A 19318-nucleotide genomic window follows, 5' to 3' on the forward strand; every position below is an offset into this window, starting at 1 on the left:
AAAAATAAAAATTAGCCAGGCAAGGTGGTGTGCACTTGTATCCCCAGCTACTTGGGAGGTTGAGGCAGGAAGACCCCTTAAGCCCAGGAATTTGAGGCTGTAGTGAGGTATGATTATGCACTCCAGCCTGGTAACAGAGTGAGACCATGTCTCTAAAAAAAATTAAAAATTACAAGGTCTGGGAGATGCAATAAATGTCTATACCCTGAGTTCTCAATAGCTGGGTTCAGGCCAAATCTCCTGCCTCCAGTGAGAGGAAAGGAAGCAGACACCTTTCTAAGGGTAGGAGGAACTCCCTAAATTTCTCCTCTAGAATACCTCCTCCCCACTGCCAGTTGGTCCACATGATGTAGTGGTGGCGAACACAGCCTTTGGGGTGGGGCAGACCTCCACTTACATCCTTCTACCACCACACACCAGCTGGGGGATCTGAAGCTGGTCACTAGCTTCTCTGAACCAGAATTTCTATCTCTGAAGCAGGGAGAAAAATACCTACTTTAGAAGAGCCATTAAATAAACAACACCTACTTAGATGACTAAATGAGATCATGAATGTAAAATTCTCAGCATAGTTATTGATACAGAGTAGCTGTTAATAAATGGCGGCTGAAGTCGTCGATACCAACAGATCATAGAGGGGTCCATTTGTGCACCAGGCCCAAACCCTTGTGGTGAAGCTGAAAAAACGCAGATGAAAGGAACAGACCTTCCCCTGTTGGGGCTTCTACTCTAAGCGAAGACGAACAGGCAAACAAACAATGCCAAAGCAAGCCGTTAACACTCTTATGAGTTAGTCTACAGGTCTGCAGAAATGAAGTGGAAAAGGGCAGACCCACTTTGAGCTATCCAGATATAGAATCAATTGAAAGGGTGTCCTTGACAAAGAGGAAAAATGTTTGAAGGGGCAGGAACATCAGGAGCAGGTGACAGCTGAATACTAGAGCTTGGGGACTAAGAAGACAGCTTTCTGAGTTGGGGCACGGGCGAATAAGCATATTCGTGGGAGGAAGATGATGAGTTTGGCTTCGGACAAGATGATATTGGGTGTCTGTGGGTCAGCCACATGGGGTTCTGTAGGCAAGTGTGGAGGTTATGAGACAGATTTGGGCTGGAAGGAGAGATCTGGTCATGTTTCTGTGCAAAATGCACCTGAAACCAAATGTAAACACAGTGATGAAAACAAAAAGAAAAACAGACCCATCAGAGCAAGAACGTGACATTTCCTTCAGGAAGACACAAGGAAGGGTCTCGCTTATGCCTTCTTGAACATCGGTATCATCTTTAATTAGATCTTCTCTGGGGAATAAAATGCTTGTTTTACTTTAATATTTATGTGTTTTGTCCTATTTATATTTGAAGTCAAAACTTCAAAAATATTTATATATCTCTTTCTCAATATATATCTCTTTTAAAGTGAGTCTGGGATACACTAATTAGTTCAATCTAGCTTTTCCACATTGTACAAATATATCAAAACATCATGTGCAGTAAAATTATATACAATTTTTTTTGTTAACTTAAACAAATTTTTAAAAACTAGCCTGTATGTGTATATAGGTGTATGCATAAATACACATATATTTTCATTTTAAAGCTATTGTAAGCCTGGGCACAGTGGCTCATGCCTGTAATCCCAGCACTTTGGGAAGCCAAAGTGGATCATCTGAGGTCAGGGGTTCAAGACCAGTCTGGCCAACATGGTGAAACCTCATCTCTACTAAAAACACAAAAGTTAGCCAGGAGTGGTTACACATGTCTGTAACTCTAGCTACTCAGAAGGTTGAGACAGGAGAATTTCTTGAACCCAGGGAGCGGAGGTTGCAGTGAGCCGAGATCATGCCACTGTACTCCAGCCTGGTTGACAGTATGAGATTCTGTCTCTAAATAAATAAATAAATAATAAAATAAAATAAAGCTACTGTAACCCTAAAATAGTAAATGGAATTATCCTCAAATCATTTTTTTTCAGGTAGAATAAGTAGTTCATCCTAGAGAAATCCAATTTATTACGCAAGGCCCAACTCCAATGCCTCTAGCTTTAAAAAGAATTTCTCTAAGTGAGAAATTCTCACTTAGAGAATTTTTTTTTTTTTTTTTTTTTTTTTGAGATGGAGTCTTGCTCTGTCACCCAGGTTGGAGGGCAGTGGTGCGATCTCGGCTCACTGTAAGCTCCGCCTCCTGTGTTCACGCCATTCTCCTGCCTCAGCCTCCCAAGTAGCTGGGACTACAGGCGCCTGCCACCACACCCAGCTAATTTGTGTCTGTGTGTGTATTTTCAGTAGAGACGGGGTTTCATCATGTTAGCCAGGATGGTCCCCATCTCCTGACCTCATGATCTGCCTGCCTTGGTCTTCCAAAGTGCTGGGATTACAGGTGTGAACTACCACACCTGGCTAGAGAATTTCTTGACTGGGCCAAGTTTACCCTTCTCTCCCCTGTGTGCTGGGGATGGTCCTACGGCCAGTAGCACTTATATCCAGTTGTCCCAGGGCTGGCTTAATTCTCTATTATGAGCTACTTGAGAAGAGGGATGGTTTCCTATGCATCCTTGTAGCATCCCTGGTACCTAATGAACTGCTGGCCACAGAGCTGACATACACAGGGCGTTGGTTGTACTGGCCTAGACTGCTAATTGGCAGGAAGACCCCTTAGGCCCAGGAATTTGAGGCTGTAAGGTCTTCTGAGGCTGAGGCTGAGGCATCTAGGGTTTTGTTTTTGAGCATCTCTGGGAAGCCTTGGACTTATCAAACTCCAAGGCAGGCCAAAATCACTGAAGAAAAAGGGAGAGAGAAAAGGCATGAAAGTCCCGATTTGTAGGAGAAAGCTTGCTCCATCCTGAGTTCTGTGTCTGCAGCATACAGGCAGGCCTGGTGCTCCGCATCTATATAATCCACACCAGCCACATACAAAGGCCCAGCAAAAAGCAAGCACCCCTCTAAGGGATTGTCGTGTTTTCCCAGACACCCTCATTACACGCTGCTGCTTCCAGTGACGCCACCGGGTGACCTCAGAGATGAAAAGAAATTGCCTCCGAGTCCCAGAATAACAGCTCCCTCCTCGGCAGTCCTTCCCCTCTGTTGACCTGCTGTACCAGCGTGTAGTGCTGGGGGGCAGCTTTAAGGATAACATGACTGGTATTTACCTGCTCCACTGGCTTTCTCTTTCTTCGAGACAGAAGCACACAGAGTTATTTCTGAAGCACTAGATCCCCTGAGTGCCAAGAGAATAGAACAACTACAGGCAGCATTTGTGCATTCTAAGCTCAACTCAGCAGCAATTCCCCAAGCTGCCTTTTATGGGAAATTGCTATGTTTCAACAGGAATTTGAAGAAGGGCCTACAAAATATTAAAAGGCATTTTCTGTATTTGGAAATGGAGTGTATCAAGGGCAGCTGTCACCTGCACTGCAGTGGCCTCCTTGTGTACCGGCTCCCTGGAAGATGAGTCAGATTCTAAGGTAGCACAGAAAATTCACAGGTGTGAGCCAAGCCTGCCCCAGGACTGGTTAAAACCAACCAAAGGGAATGATGTGGCGGCTACAAAAGTGAATCGCAGATTGTGTAACATCAAAAGGTTGAAAACCCCAAAACCCAACAACATAAGGCAGAAAGGCTCCAGTTCTCTACCTCCTATGGCTGATTAGAAAAAAAATGTGAATTGCATTTTGGCTTTACATGTGTAAGAGAAAAGAAAATCAGGATTTGAAATATGGATAAAAGAAAGTAATGATACAATAAAACACTATAGGCAACAACAACAACAAAAGCATATTCAAAGTCCCAAATGCATGAAGGAACCCGGTATATACATTCATGGAATAGCAAATCACCTGCATGGTGGGCTACAGGGTATATAAGAGGGAAGAAAGGAGGTTAAAACCAAGGACAGTGAACTAGATGCTAACACGTTCCTTAAGCATGACAGAAGTCCAGAGAATCCCAGCCTACTCCATCTCCTCCATGTACAAAATAGAATCTAAGTTTCTTGAGTACAGAAAATATTTTTCTCTTGTTTATGATGGACTCCAAGCATCAAGAATAGTGCCTGGTACAAAGTAGGCACTAAATAACTATATGTTGAATGAAAAAATGAATAGACAAACCATGAAGTCAGGGCTTCGGTGGATCAACTGAAAGATCAATAGAAGAGGTGATCAATAAGCAATGCATATTTTTATTATAATTGGTATTCATGTCAGCGGGTTAAATATGAACGCTCAGTGAAAACTGTTAGCTAATTGTGCTGGGTATCCCAATCTGAAGGAGTTAAGGTTTTGTTTTGTTTTGAGACAAAGTCTTGCTCTGTCACCCAGGGTGAAGTGCAGTGGTGCAATCTCAGCTTACTGCAACCTCCGCCTCCCCGGTTCAAGTGATTCTCCTGCCTCAGCCTCCCGAGTAGCTGGGATTATAGGCACCATCACCATGCCCGGCTAATTTTTTGTATTTTAGTAGATACCTGGTTTCGTCATGTTGCCCAGGTTGGTCTTGAACTCCTGAGCTCAGGCAATCTGACTGCCTTGGCCTCCCAAAATGCTAGGATTACAGGTGTGACTCACCATACCCAGAACAAATTTAGTTAGTTTTTTTTTTTTAATTAAGCACAATGACATACAACAAAATGAATGGATCTTGTGTCACAATTTAACGCCTTTTGACAAATGTTCAAGATAGGAAATAACTGCCATCACTCCAGAAAATTCCCTGTGCCCTGTCCTGTCAACTGCACTCAACCACAGAAGCAACCACTATTCTGGTATCTAACCCTGTAGGGAAGGTTTGCCTCTCCTTGAACTTTATGTAAACGGAACCACACAATATAATCTTTCATGTCTTTCTTTGGTTCCATATAATGTTTTTCAATTCATCCATGCTCTTGCACATATTACCAGGCCATTCTATTTTATTAATATAACATAATTTGTTCATCCATTTCCTTGTTGATTGGACATTTGAATTATTTCTGATGTCTTGCTATAATGAATAAAGTTGCAATGAACATTCTTGTACAAGTATTACTTTTTGGATATATGTTTATCTTTCTTTGGGATAAATAAGTAGGAGTAAAATTGCTGGATAAGATTTGTGTATGTCTAAATTTGTTTTTAAAAAACACACAGTTTCTGGCCAGGAACGTAGCTCACACCTGTGATCTCAGCAGTTTGGGAGGCCAAGGCGGGTGGATCACTTGACAAGAGTCTGAGACCAGCCTGGCCAACATGGTGAAACTCTATCTCTACCAAAAATATAAAAAATCAGCCGGTGTGGTGGCACACACCTGTAATCCCAGCTACTCGGGGGGCTGAGGTGGAGTCTCATTCTGTTGCCCAGGCTGGAGTGCAGTAGCTCAATCTTGCCTCACTGGAACCTCCATCTCCTGGATTCAAGTGATTCTTGTGCATCAGCCTCCCAAGTAGCTATGACCACTGGTGCACACCACCATGCCCAGCTAATTTCTGTATTTTTAGTAGAGACAGGGTTTCACCATATTGGTCAGGCTGGTCTCAAACTCCTGACCTCAGGTGGTCCACCTGCCTTGGCCTCCCAAAGTGCTGGAATTACAAGCGTGAGCCACCATGCCCAGCCCTCTTTTTTATTTCTTAACAATGTTTTTAGATGAGCAAAAGTTTTTAATTGTGATGAAGTACTGTTTATCTACTACTGAATGGTTTTTCATATTTGCTTTAAGAAATCTGAGGCTCACAGATCACAAAAATATTCTCCTATATTTTCTTCTAGAAAGTTTATAGTTTTATCTTTTACATTTAAGCCTGCAATCTACTTAAGGATTTATTTGTGCATAACGTGAGCCATGGGTCAAGGTTTTTTTTTATTCCACGTAGATTGCCCATTAATCCCATACCATTTATTAAAAAGACTTTCCTTTTCCCTGTTGTCATAATCATTCATCAAAAATCATTTGAATGTCCCTATGTGGATCTATTTTCATTATTTCATCATTAAATAAGATATAAGCTTATTTAACATATATATTTTATTCACAGTACCATAACTTAGAATAGAAAAACTTAAAAATTGTCAAATAATCTCATGATATGCATAATACATATAAATAGATATATAATATATATTATAGGTTTTTCATAGATACCCTTTATCAGATTGAGGAATTTACCATCTTTATCATAACTGGATATTGAATTTTGTCAAATGTTTTTTCTGCATCTATTGAAATGACCGTATTTCCCCCTTTACTCTGTTAATATGGTAAATTAGTTTAATTTTTAAATGTTAAACGAATCTTGCATTCCTAAGATAGCTCCCACTTATCCATGATGTATTATCCTTTTTAAAAAACATTATTAGATTATGATTAGTAACATATTGAAAAACTTCGTATAGAGTGCTGTTATTTCTTTTAAATGTTTGTTATAGTACAAAGCGACGCCATCTGGGCTGGGAGTTTCTCTTTTGTCTTTTTAAAATGGGAAAGTTTTTAGGTATATTTTCAGTTTTTCAGCAAATATGAGCTATTTAGATTGTCAATTCCTACATCTCAGTTGTAGAAAATTGTGTTTCTTCAGAATTTGCCCATTTTATCTATATTGAGCTACTTAGATTGTCAATTCCTTTATGTCAGTTGTAGAAAATAGTGTTTCTTCAGAATTTGCCCATTTTATCTATATTGTCAAATTTGTTGTCATAAATTTTTCATAATATTATTTTCATCTTTTTAATGCCTGTAGGATCTGTAGTGTGTGTAAGTGATAGTCCGTCTTGCATTTTTAACATTGGCTTATTTGTGTTTTCTCTCCTTGGGTGATCATTATTGCTAGGGATTATGAATTTTATTAGTCATTTCAAAGAACTAGCTTTTGGCTTTGTTGATTTTTTTTCTATGGCTTGTGTTCCACCTTGTTGATTTTTACTCCTGTATTTATTATTTTCTTCTCCTACTTCATTTGTTTACTTTGCTCTTTTCTAACTTCTAAATTTATAAGCTTAAATCATTGACACTGAATTCACACTTTCCTTTTATATTATAAGCAGTTAAAGCTATGAATTTCTTAGTATGCCTTCAATCTTATTCTTCAAATTTTGATATTTTGTGTTTTCATTATCATTCCAGCCAAAGCATTTTCTAATGTCTTTCTGATTTCTTCTTTGACCTACAGGTGGTTTAGAAGTGTGTTGCCATTTCCAAACATTTGGGGATTTTCTAGATATATTTTTGTTGCTAATTTTTATTTTAATGCTCTTATGATCAAAGAATGCATCCTCCATCATTTCAGTTCTTCTAAACACATTGAGACTTTTGTTTTATGCTCCAGAATGTAGTCTACTTTGGTGGATTTCCCATGTGCACTTGAAAGGCTGTGCATTTTATAGCCGTTGGGTGTAGCATGCAAAACTTTCCTAAGCTTCCTCCTCACTGTTCTTTTCTAGGAATCTGTCATTGTCTCCCCAAAGTCAATGCTTTTATTTGTATAGTATTTCCCCCTGATTTCAGTCAATTACATTATATCTCCCAAAGCATATCGTATATCTTTCTTCCCTCTAGGGTCACTCAGGCCTCCATTTGATGTACTAAGTGAAGATAAATTTCAAGATGCTAAAGTAGTTCAGAGGTCATGCATTGCTTGTCAAAAAACAAAAAAATAAGATAACAACATAACAACATAGGCTTTCTGATCTCTTTTATTCTAGTCTTTATATGAAATTGTAGCAACTAACTTAATCATTTAATTATGGAGGAGGAGGGAGGGCAGCTGGACCAGATACTGTCATTGTATGTATGAGATCATCTGTAAATTCCCTGCGATGTCTCTCCTCTCTGACCCAGGTCACGACGTGTATGGTACATAAGATGATGATTTTTTTTCTTTGCACACTGATTTTTTTTGTATTTTTCAATAGTTAATATACATGTAGTTGAAAATATGCTTGATAAGAAAAATAACCTCCCTCTCTAACTCATGATTTACAGAAGTGATACATTTAAGTTTTTAAAATGAGTTTATTTAAAGCGAAAGACTAAGTACATGAAAATACAGGGGGTTCATTCATACGGCAATGACTATGGTACACAATTAGGAAGTGTAGGCAAACTTGTGTGATCATTGCTATACAGTCAACACTTACTAGTGTAATGCTGCAACCCAAACTTCACTGTCTTTAAATTATCCTAAGTTCAGACCTTTCCTACTGGGATTTGAGGACAGACATAGAGAGCATCACACAATTACCACAGTTCACCCAGGGAAAGCATTCCAATTGCACCCTTAACATTTAGTCGGCCTTGCTGCAAGAAAGACGTGCTCTCGGCTGTGAGATGGGATCTAGAGCAGCTCAACAGGAAATGCGTGGGAGAAAGAAGTACTGTGAACCCCTTTACTGCCCATGCTTTCTTCCCTCCCCTGCATTCAGCACACAGAAGGATGCTCACCTTTTCCCATTCCCGGTCTTTGTTCAGCACAATCACCACCAGCCTGGGATGCACCTGGTAGCCTTCCTCAGTGAAGGATAAGTCTTTGCCATCCCATGTAACATTGACCATAAATCTAGAAAGGGGAAGAGAGAAAGACAAAATTTTAGGAAATAATTAGAGCAATTGAACAAATAAGTGGATGCCACCATTAATGGAATACTGAAAATTTTTAAACTTACAATGCTATATTCATCACAAGAAGCCTCTCTGTAGAAGTATTGATATCTGCGAAACCATTGCTAGTTGACCATGCTTTAGTAATTGACTGTAATTAACAAGTGGAATGTAAGTTTTTTGTGCTGCCAGATCCATAGACCTATATTCAAATGATCTTCTTACAGGAAGATCTGAAAGCACATTCTATTATACTCTAACAAGCTTCCCTGAAGGAAGCTGCTTGCTCATAAACCACATGGCATTCAATGTTGAAAAAATGACATTCCATTATTCATTATTTATTCAACTAATATATATTAAGCATTTGCTACATGCCAGGACTCAGCTAGTTGGTTCAGGGTAAATAAGAAAATGAACATGATTCCTACCCTCATGAAGTTTAGAGTCTAAGCGGGAGGATAGACATTAATTGATTAATCACAGATTTATGACAAATGCTACAAGGGAGAGGAGAGTATGCTATAAGAAAGTGAAAAAGGGGTGAGGCAAGGCTGAGGAAGTGCAGCTTGATCTGAAGGATGAGTTGGCATTCACTAGGCAAGAAAAGACACAAACAGGCAAAAGAGACAACACGTGCAAAGACTCCGTGGTGTGCATACAAGGAACTGAATGCAGACCAGTGAGGCTGAAGCAGAGAAAGACAAGAAAAAGTGAGATCAGGCGAGACTGAGAAGATGAATAGGAACAGAAAGTGCAGGATTTTAGAGACCATGTTAAATGTCTGTCTTAAAACCATGGGAAGGTGCAGGCACGGTGGCTCCCATCTGTAATCCCAGCACTTTGGGAGGTTGAGGTAGGGGAATCACCTAAGGTCGGGAGTTCGAGAACAGCCTACACGGAGAAATCCCATCTCTACTAAAAATACAAAAAAAATTAGCTGGGCATAGTGGTGCACACCTGTATTCCCAGTTACTCAGGAGGCCAAGGCAGGAGAATCGCTTGAACCCGGGAGGCGGAGGTCACAGTGAGGTGAGATTGTGCCATTGCACTTCAGCCTGGGCAACAAGTGCGAAACTCCGTTTCAGGAAAAAAAAAAAAAAAAAAAAACAACTATGGGAAGACATAGAAGCAAGGGTGACATCAAAGAGGTAACAGATCATGTTAGTTGAAGACTGTGTAGTGAACAGATTGGAGGGGAACCAGAGCAGGTACGGGGGACTACTTATGCTATTCTTATAATCCAGGTCAAAGAAAATGGTGGCTTTGACTCTGGTTGTGGCCAAAGAAGAGAAGAAGGAAGAGAAAAAGCAACAGCAAACAAGACTGAGTGGAGACATATTTAGGAGGTATTTAGTGAAAGATGAGATGAGGGGAGAAAGAGGCATCAAGGATGACTCCTAGAATCTACCTTATGTAACACGTATAAACTTAACTTTTGGTGTAGGTGTTTTCATTGCAGGTAATGTCTGTCTGCCTTACAACATTTATACCCTCATCACTCCTCAAAGCCACCTTGACCTGTACTCAGGCTGAACTCAGGGAGCCAAGGCAGACTTCATCTCCCAGATTCCAGGTGAGAGGTTCTCCAAGGGTTCCACTCTCCTTGCAGCTTGAGAAAAAGATGATGTCATTAAAGACATCTGAGACAACATGGTAGTGGCCACTTAGCAGACACGAGATAAATATAATATGGTGGATTGAAGCATTCAAAGACTTTCCCAGAAAGATACTGTGCCTCTCGCTTCATTAATAGAATCACTAACATCCAGAGATGCTAAAAAGTTAAAAAAAACAAAAACAAAAAAAGAAGAAGAAAGAAGAAGGAGGAGAAGGAAGGAGAAGGAGGGAGGAGAAGGAGGGAGGAGAAAGAAGAAGAAGAAGGAGAAGAAGAAGGAGAAGGAGGAGAAGGAGAAGGAGGAGAGAACTAGGCTACAAGAAATTTCAAAGAGAGACACTGGCCTATTGGGTCATACATACATCCCTGGACCAGCATGGCGCAGAAGAGACTGACGGTGGTGTTGTATGGGGGAGAATCTGGTTTCCAAGGACAAAGTGAAGAAATAGAGGAAAAGGAAAAGAGCAAATATTGTGTATTTATTCAATAGACTATCTGGGTCATTGAAAATCATGTTTTTGAAGACAAATTGATGATACAGAGAAAACGCTTACTACTTAATGTTAAAGAAGCAGAAAAGAGGATAAAAACTGAGCTTCTCTATGTCTAAAAGGGTTACAGGTATTTTTCATTTTCTTTTGTGTATCTTTGTATTCTTCAAGTTCTCTGCAATCAAATACTTCAACAAACAGAAAACTAAAACACCGCTATTCTAGAAGGAACAAAGGATAATCACTATTCTATTTGGTTTATTTGGGGTATCTCTTATCACTTCCTAGAAAGGTTTTTTGTTGTTGTTTTTTGTTTGTTTTTGTTTTGTTTTGTTTTGAGATGGAGTCTCACTCTGCAGTCCAGACTGTAGTGCACTGGCACAATCTCTGCTCACCGCAACCTCCACCTCCCAGGTTCAAGTAATTCTCCTGCCTCAGCCTCCCGAGTAGCTGGGGTTACAGGTGCCCATCACCACACCCAGCTAATTTTTGTATTTTTAGTAGAGACAGGGTTGCACCACGTTGGCCAGGCTGGTTCTGAATTCCTAACCTCAGGTGATCTGCCTGCCTCTGGCTCCCAAAGTGCTGGGATTACAGGCATGAGCCACCACGCCTGCCCGAAAGGTATTTTCTTGATTTAACAACTATTTACTGTATGCCTGGTATATGGGTCAGGGCTTATAGTACGTCTTCCAGATACAGAAATAAAAAACACAGTGTTTGTCTTCTCTCTTACCACATTCTTATAATTCAATGGCACAGACGCATAAACAATGACAGCACCTATAATGCCACTTATTCACTGATGGAGAGTAAATGTAAGAAGATGAAAGAACACAGACAAAAGGATCCCTAACTCAACCTGGGGAACCTGGGGAGGGCTTCCCAGGGAATCTTAATGGGTGAAGGGGTTGAGGCAGGAGAAAGCATTCTGGGCAGAGGGATCATCTTAAGTAAAGAGTCAGCAAAGGTAGTAACACAGGCTAGAGGAAGTAGGAAACGGCTTAGTAAAGCTGATGGTTATATTATGTGCAGTGGGATGAGTCTGCAGGGGATCCCTGAAGCCAGATCATAACGGACACACTGAAGGATTTGGATTTGTTCAGAAGGTCACGGAGAGCCAGGAAAGATTTTAAGTAGAGGAGCGATACATTCAGATTTGCAGCCAATAGGGGCAGAAGTGAAAATGCTTCTCTGCACTTGAGGGGACTTGAACATTTTTGTTCCCGGCTTAAAAACCATTCATTATCTAGACAATTGAAACTTTTTGTTCTCTCTTCCTTCTTCCCTTTGATGTTTCCTAGCCGGAGTTTGATGAACTAAATGAACATGGTCCAGATACACACAACTAGAGGTGCTCCACCTCACACTCCTTATTGAGACTCTAAAGAAGACATTTGCATGGACTGAGTGTTTAGTGGAAAACTGGAGTCAAATTCCTCATTATGAGCAGGCTTTCAAAGTAACTAATTGAGCCTAAGTTAAGCTGTTTTTCTTTTTTAAGCTGACATTTCGGTTCTGTTTCCCATGGTTATTTTTAGCTCTGTCACATTGTCTGGCATACTGTGGGGGCTCAGTTAATGTCTGGCAACTGAGTATGTTGACAGATCATTACCAAAGGGACATCCACCGATCCATACATTCAACCATCTATATATCTATCCTTCCATCCGTCAATGCAGTCATTCATCTATCCATCCATCCATCAATACATTTACCTGTCCATTCATCTATCCATCTATCTATCAATACATTCATCCATCCATTCATCCATCTATCCATCAATACATTCATTAATATATTCATCTATTCTTCCATCCATTAGGCATGTTTGAGTACCTCCTATATATCACACTGTGTAGCAGAACTATGCTAGGAAAATGATACAAAAATGACCAAAAATACTTAATCTTTCAAGGTTGGGGAGAGGGACACACAAAATAAATGTAACGGAGAATAATGAGTGTAAAAATAGAGATTTGGACTGTTGTTGGAAAGCATAAGAGAAGGAGTGGCTAATTCTACGGTGATTCCATGACTGGAATAAGGAAACAAAGTGGAAGGGATTTGGGCTGTGCTGAGAAGGAAGAGGAAGGAAAAGCTGAGCAGCTCTTGCTCATGCACATGGAGAAAATGCAAAGTCCAAGGCAGAGAATCCTGAAATATCGTGACATGTTCAATGAGCCATAGTCAGTTCAGAATGGCAGGGAAATGGGGGGCAAGTGGGAAAGTAACTTGGGAGAGGAAGCTAGAGACAGATGCAGGAGTCAGGTTAGTAAGTACTATATAGACTGTACTATGGAGTTTAGACTTCATCCTAGACATATTTATTATTCACTATTTCCCTTTAGACTTTAATTGCAAGTTTGTAAGATGGAGATGGGCAAACAGATGAGGCTTTGTAGTAACCCAAGCAAGGAATAGAGACAACGGTCAAAGAAAGCAACAGTTGCAGTGAAGAGATTGGACAGATAGGCAGGCAACTGCAATGAAATTTCAATACAAAAACAACTGACAAAGACCACCAGAGGCCTTGCCCTCAGCTAGTAGAAGATAAGTTACCAGTCACTCTGTACCTGCTGCCCTAACTTCATAGTTAGGGTGACCAACTCACTGAGGTGTTTCTTATTGAGTACAATGAGATCTTAAGCCAGGTTTCCATCATCCAACACTTTGGGGTGAATGTAGTTCAGGTTGAGTCTACCTAGTGTCCCAAATGTGGGAAAACTGAAAAATTTAGGAAATTATCAAGAAATTTGGAAATATCCAGTTTATTATCTGTTTGGAAATGCTGGATTAGGGAACAAATGTTTTGGTTTTGATATAGACACTTGGTCCTGAGGAGACCCATTCACAAGGTTACATAACATGAACTGAATGTCACAGCAACTTTTTTTGGGGTTTTTTGTTTGTTTGTTTTTGCTTTTTGAAACAGGGTCTCACTCTGTCACCCAGGCTGGATGCAGCAGTGCAATCTCAGCTCACTGCAACCTCTGCCTCCCAGGTTCAAGCAATTCTCCTGCTTCAGCCTCCCAAGTAGCTGAGATTACAGGTACCTGCCACCACTCCCGGCTAATTCTTATATTTTTAGTAGAGACAGGGTTGCACCATGTTGGCCAGGCTGGTCTCGAACTCCTGACCTCAAAAGATCCACCTGCCTCAGCCTCCCAAAGTGCTGCAATTACAGGTGTGAGCCACCACGCCCAGCCAACACACCGATTGTCTTAATCAAGAAGGTAGCAGACGCAGTTGAGCACCTTTCTTTGGATTTGCCAGTTGAATTTACTTAAAATCTCCTTCTTTAATTTCCCATCTCCATGTTCTCCGCTTGTTCCCTTTTCTTCCATTTTGTAGTAAAATCAGATGGAATTAGCAGAGGGATTATTGAGATGCAGACACTCTTCTTCAGATTATATGAAAATAACTATGCAGAAATCCTCATGCTTCAGATTTTTCTGCATTCCTTTAAGATTCAATATTCTGGACAAATGACTCCATATACTTAACATTAATATTGTCTTTCTTTTTCTATTAAAAGTCTTCAGTCCCTTGGGAGGGGGGGAAAACAACCTCTAATAGAAATTTCTGCTGAACAGTAATTTCATTATGAAGTTGGCAGGGAGCAACTACCTATTACCTTCAATTCCCCCATCCAATTTCTAGAAAGGACAATCCATGTTTCCATGGGCTTTCTTCCCATTTAAACTTGCTCCAGACCAGAGTTATTTACCTAGGGAAATACCATTTTACACCACATTGATCAGTTCCCATTAACACCTGCTGAGCACTTGTACTAAACAGTAAAATCTTATCATTGTTTTGCTTATCTCTACAAAATTGATCATAAAGCTTTAGTGGTCAGATAAAATGTCAGAAATTCGGACTGCTTCTAAGCCTCAAATTACAGCTTCAATATCTCCGTCAGGAGCAATAAGTACATAGAAGCATGCTGGCAAATAGAGAAGGGGAAGACTCTAGTGATTTGCCAAGACCACTTCTGTGTTGTCAGTCACTGGTGGTAAAGTGCTAAGTTGTTTTTTATTGTCAATGACACTCACAACACTAAATATATATATAATATATATATGTTTACATATTACATATATAAAATACATAAAATATGTACATATATATACACATTTCCTCTGGTATTTACAGTGTTAAGTGTATGAAGTTGAAGTCCAGGTGAAATAAACATTTCTCTTCCCCTTGTGTTTTGTGCTCTATGAATGGTGATACATGGTGATCAGAGATAACACTGAAAAATAGGCAGGTAATATTTCCTATATTATGATCGAAAAGAAATGGGGCCAGAATTGTCCAATTCTCTCTAGGCCTGCTATCACATTAGATAGCCACCAACCACATGTAGCTACTGAACATTTGAAATGTAGTTAGTCTGAATTGAAATGTGTCATCCATGTAAAACTACAAACAGAATTTTGAAGACTGTATTTTTCAAAAGAGTAAAAGGTCTCATAAATAATTTTAGGTTGATTTCATGTTCATTTAGACATGTTGGGTTAAATGAAATATATTATTAAAACTAATTTTATCTGCTTCTCTTCACTTTTTTAATGGGCTACCAAAAAATTTAAGTTGCATGTGACTCGCATTTTATTCCTAATGGACAGCTGTTCTAGACTCTTTTTGTGCCTTTGCTTTTGTTTTTAACTGGTAGACTGTAATCATGGAAGCAGGGACCTCATCTGCCTTGTTTAGTATTATATTTCTAGTGCTAAACAGGGTGTGTGGCACAAAGCTGGTGCTGAACATGTGCAGAATGAATAAAAGAATAACTTGCTGCTTCTATGTTGTTGAGGTTTCATGACATCAAGGAAGGAGAATAGGCTTTACAGTGAGACAGTACCTGGCACCTTGGGCAGCATATTTAAAATCTATGGAGCCTCCATTTCCTTTTTTTGCAAAAATGGATTAAGTTAAACCCTAAAAGCTAGCCATGACAGTTTCATATGGTTTAACCTAACTTCATAGTTCATATAAAATGCCTAGCACAATGCCTGGCATACAGCTATTAATAAACAGTAGTTACATTGATGCAAATTTTCCATGTAGTTTTCACTCTTTTTCCACCCTGTCATATTTTCTAACACCCTACTACAAATGCAATGCTTTTTAAAACCATGCTTCCCCTTGCCATTTAGTATACTCATTTCCAGAGTCCCTCTGTCCTTGTGTGAACAGCCAACCATAATGGGCTGCATAAGTTTCTTTAACTATGACTTAAAATATCTCATTCCTCCAGATTTCTATTTTATCTCTTTTGCCTTATAGTCATAAGTCTCCTTTAACTTCCAAAATCGAATTATTTGAGATGTTCTCTAGATGTATTTATTATTCACTATTTTCCCTTAGACTTTAATTCTCTTACTGATTCACAAATGCCACCATAACCCATTTAGTGTTTCTCAATTTTTGGTTAATTCTCCATCTGCTTTGCCATTTCTGAAGTTCCCAGGGACATTTCCTGAATCACAGTGTCCCTTAAATGCCTCCTTGAACTGCTTGAGGTGTCACAGTTTCTTAGCCTTGTCATTTAATTTACATGTTTTTGAAAACACAGTTGCCGTTTTCTTTAACCCCTTTTCAATTCTCAAGACATGTTCATTTTTAGAGGCTTTTTTTTTTCTCTTACAAGCATTCTCCTGGTGTTTGCAAATCCCTTCAACTTTGATGTCTGTCTTAGTGCTTTCTCATCTTCCACTAACTACTCCCTCATGGGCACGAATGAATCCTCATCCCTCTTTAGTACAACTTCACTCTACTTTTGCCAGTTTTCAATTCCCAACTCATTCACCTCCTCGTTCTCTTCTTCCTCTGAACATCCTTGTGCTGTCTTTCGATGGCAGCACCTTTCTCTTTGCCCTGGTGCTCAATTTCATATACAGTACTCATTGGTGGTTTCCGGTTCCCCATGAACAATTAAAAAGGCTTGACAGCACAGCCAAGACTTAAACGTCAAGGCAGAGAAGACCAGGTGCAGTGGCTCACTACTGTAATCCCAGCACTTTGGGAGGCCAAGGCGGGTGGATCACCTGAGGTCAGGAGTTTGAGACCAGCCGGGCCAACATGGTGAAACTCCGTCTCTACTAAAAATACCAAAAATTAGCCGAGCATAGTGGTGGGCACCTATAATCCCCGGTACTCATGTAGCTGAGACAGGAAAATAGCTTGAACCCCGGAGGCGGAGGTTGTGGTGAACAGAGATCGCGCCACTGCACTCCAGCCTGGGCAACCAGAGTGAAACTCTGTCTCAAAAAAAAAAAAAAACAGGCGAGGCAGAAAAATAGTAACTCCAACACAGAGATACACTAAAATGGGCTCAGAAACCACAGCATAAAGAAATAGAAAAAAGAAAGGGATTTTTATAAGGAGAAAAGTATTGTTTACTCTTTAACACAAATTCTATTGTGGCCAATTAAAAAAATAATGTTAGTTGTCTTAGCTGAGCAATACTGAATTTTAATGATTTTAGGACAGAAAATAAAAATCTTGATAAGGGCAGGGGTCTTTGTTCTGATCACTGCAACTCTAAAACACCTAGAAGAGGGTGTGTCCTGACTTTCAAGCCGGAAGTACCTGTGGAATAAATGAAGAAATGAATGAGCAGACATAGGTCTCTAGGATCCTGCACACTAAATATTTGATTCTGGTGCAACAACTGCCAAGAGGCAATATTGCAAGAATTGGATAGCCTGAGTTAGAATTCAGTTTTGTGGCTTTCAACCTCAGGCAAGTATCCTCAGTTCTGAGAGTCAGATTTGTTTCCTTTTCTGTAAAAGTGAGGTCATAACAGCCATGTCACTGGGTAATTATAGGGATCACATTAAATGATGTCTAATGAGATACAGAACATGATAACGGCCAGCAGAGTGCTTGGCACATTATGGGTGTCTGCTAAACAATGGTAGGGGTAGCAGTAGTTGTCATGGCTTCATATAATTGTCACCTTCCTCCTAAAATTTTGGGTCAAAAACTTTCTTTTAAATGCTGGAGAATCATTTTGGCTGCTAATTCCAGTCATGCAAGGGAGGCAATGAGAGCTCATCTAGGCCACCTACCCCAAGGAGAGAGGAGGAGCTCATCTGATTGTTCAGAGCTCACAGCATCCCCTGGACTGGGCTTACTGGTGGGTGAAGCTTCTATGGTACAAAGGCTGTAATCCATGTGCCAGCCTGGGCTTCCAACTCTATTCAGGGAGCACACCTGAGTCAAGGGTGACTCGTTAAGTACAGGACCCTATATGCTATCTTTTGTAATACAACCTCTATGTCTAAAACTTGAGGTAAGTTAGGACAAAGCTCTTTCCTGTAAATATGACTCTCCTCCTCCCAACTCCAGACAGCATACCTGAACCTTTGATACAGCTGGCCGAAGATTTCAACTAGAAGCAGGAAGTATAGAGTAGGGTCTAAGATGCATGTCCTAATTCCACTTTATTGGGAATTATTGGAAATCTGATCGTTAAGAAAGTGGTTCTTCAAATCCCAGGCTGCTCTTTTTCCCTCTATTTGGAGTTTTTTCAGGAACCTAGGATGAGGAATCTGGAAATTCTGGGTAGTATTTATATTACCAGAACTGTTAAAATAGCACCAAAGATGTCATCATTAACCTCTCATGACTATGGCTCACCTAACCACTTTGAACTGGCTGGCACAAGAGCTAGTGGAACCAGCTCACATAATGAGCTTCTAATCCAAAACAGCAGGAAAAAATGTATGTAGCATGACCAGCATTTCCAAGCTCACTCAATCACCTGTGCCTATGCTGCCAAATTATTCAAGATCTCAAAGGGGCAGATGTGCATGCATGTTGCTCTTCCTACCAAAAACTATAGAATGAGATGACATGGACCAATTGACATTCAATTCCAGGTGTGATTTTTATTCTAGACTTTCTGGATATTTGCATACTGGAATATAGAACTCCTAAAAGCAGGGATTTTGCCTGGTTTTTCTTTCCCCTGCTTTTTCTCCCTTGAAGAACCTAAAATAGTACCTGGTATAGAGTAGATGCTCAATGCAAATTCGTGGAACGAACGAAAGTCTCAGCTCTCTTTTTGTTTTCTTTTGTTTTTGCTTTTGATGATAAGCCCCACTTTGTCTCTCTGTCCAGTGGGTGTCTACCTGTGCTCTGTGAATTACTGCTAGACATCCAGTGAGGTAACTCAAAGGCAGAGAGGAAAGGTTGGGGTTGATATGCCAATGGGACTCTAACACTCCTAACTCCACTTACATCATTAATATGTTGTTCTTTTTTATATGGTAATATTTGGTGAAAATATATCTTTTATTTATGTATTTATTTATTTATGTATTTATTTATTTATTTATTTATTTTTGAGACAGAGTCTTGTCTTCACCCCGGCTGGAGTACAATGGTGCGACCTCAGCTCACTGCAACCTCTGCACCCCGGGTTCAAGTGATTCTCATGCCTCAGCCTCCCGAGTCACTGAGATTACAAGTGTGCACCACCACGCCTGGCTAATTTTTTGTATTTTTAGTACAGAAGGGGTTGGTCAGGCTGGTCTCAAACTCCAGACCTCAAATGCTCCATCTGCCTCAGCCTCCCAAAGTGCTGGGATTACAGGCATGAGCCACCACATCCCATGCCTGACCAGGGAAAATA

At 40.1% G+C, this 19318-nt stretch overlaps 1 protein-coding gene across 4 annotated transcripts in view; it reads right to left on the minus strand.

The window, feature by feature from the left end:
* GRIN2A (glutamate ionotropic receptor NMDA type subunit 2A) overlaps window positions 1–19318 on the minus strand; it is a 427129-nt gene that overhangs the window by 121704 nt on the left and 286107 nt on the right. For all 4 annotated transcript variants that reach the window (XM_026446647.1, XM_026446648.1, XM_026446650.1 and 1 more), the window contains one exon: window positions 8404–8518. In XM_026446647.1, the coding sequence (XP_026302432.1) occupies window positions 8404–8518 (115 nt within the window). The remainder of the gene's footprint in view (window positions 1–8403; window positions 8519–19318) is intronic.

The sequence above is a fragment of the Piliocolobus tephrosceles genome, chromosome 17, assembly GCF_002776525.5.
Source record: "Piliocolobus tephrosceles isolate RC106 chromosome 17, ASM277652v3, whole genome shotgun sequence".
In the NCBI taxonomy this organism is placed as follows: Eukaryota; Metazoa; Chordata; class Mammalia; order Primates; family Cercopithecidae; genus Piliocolobus; species Piliocolobus tephrosceles.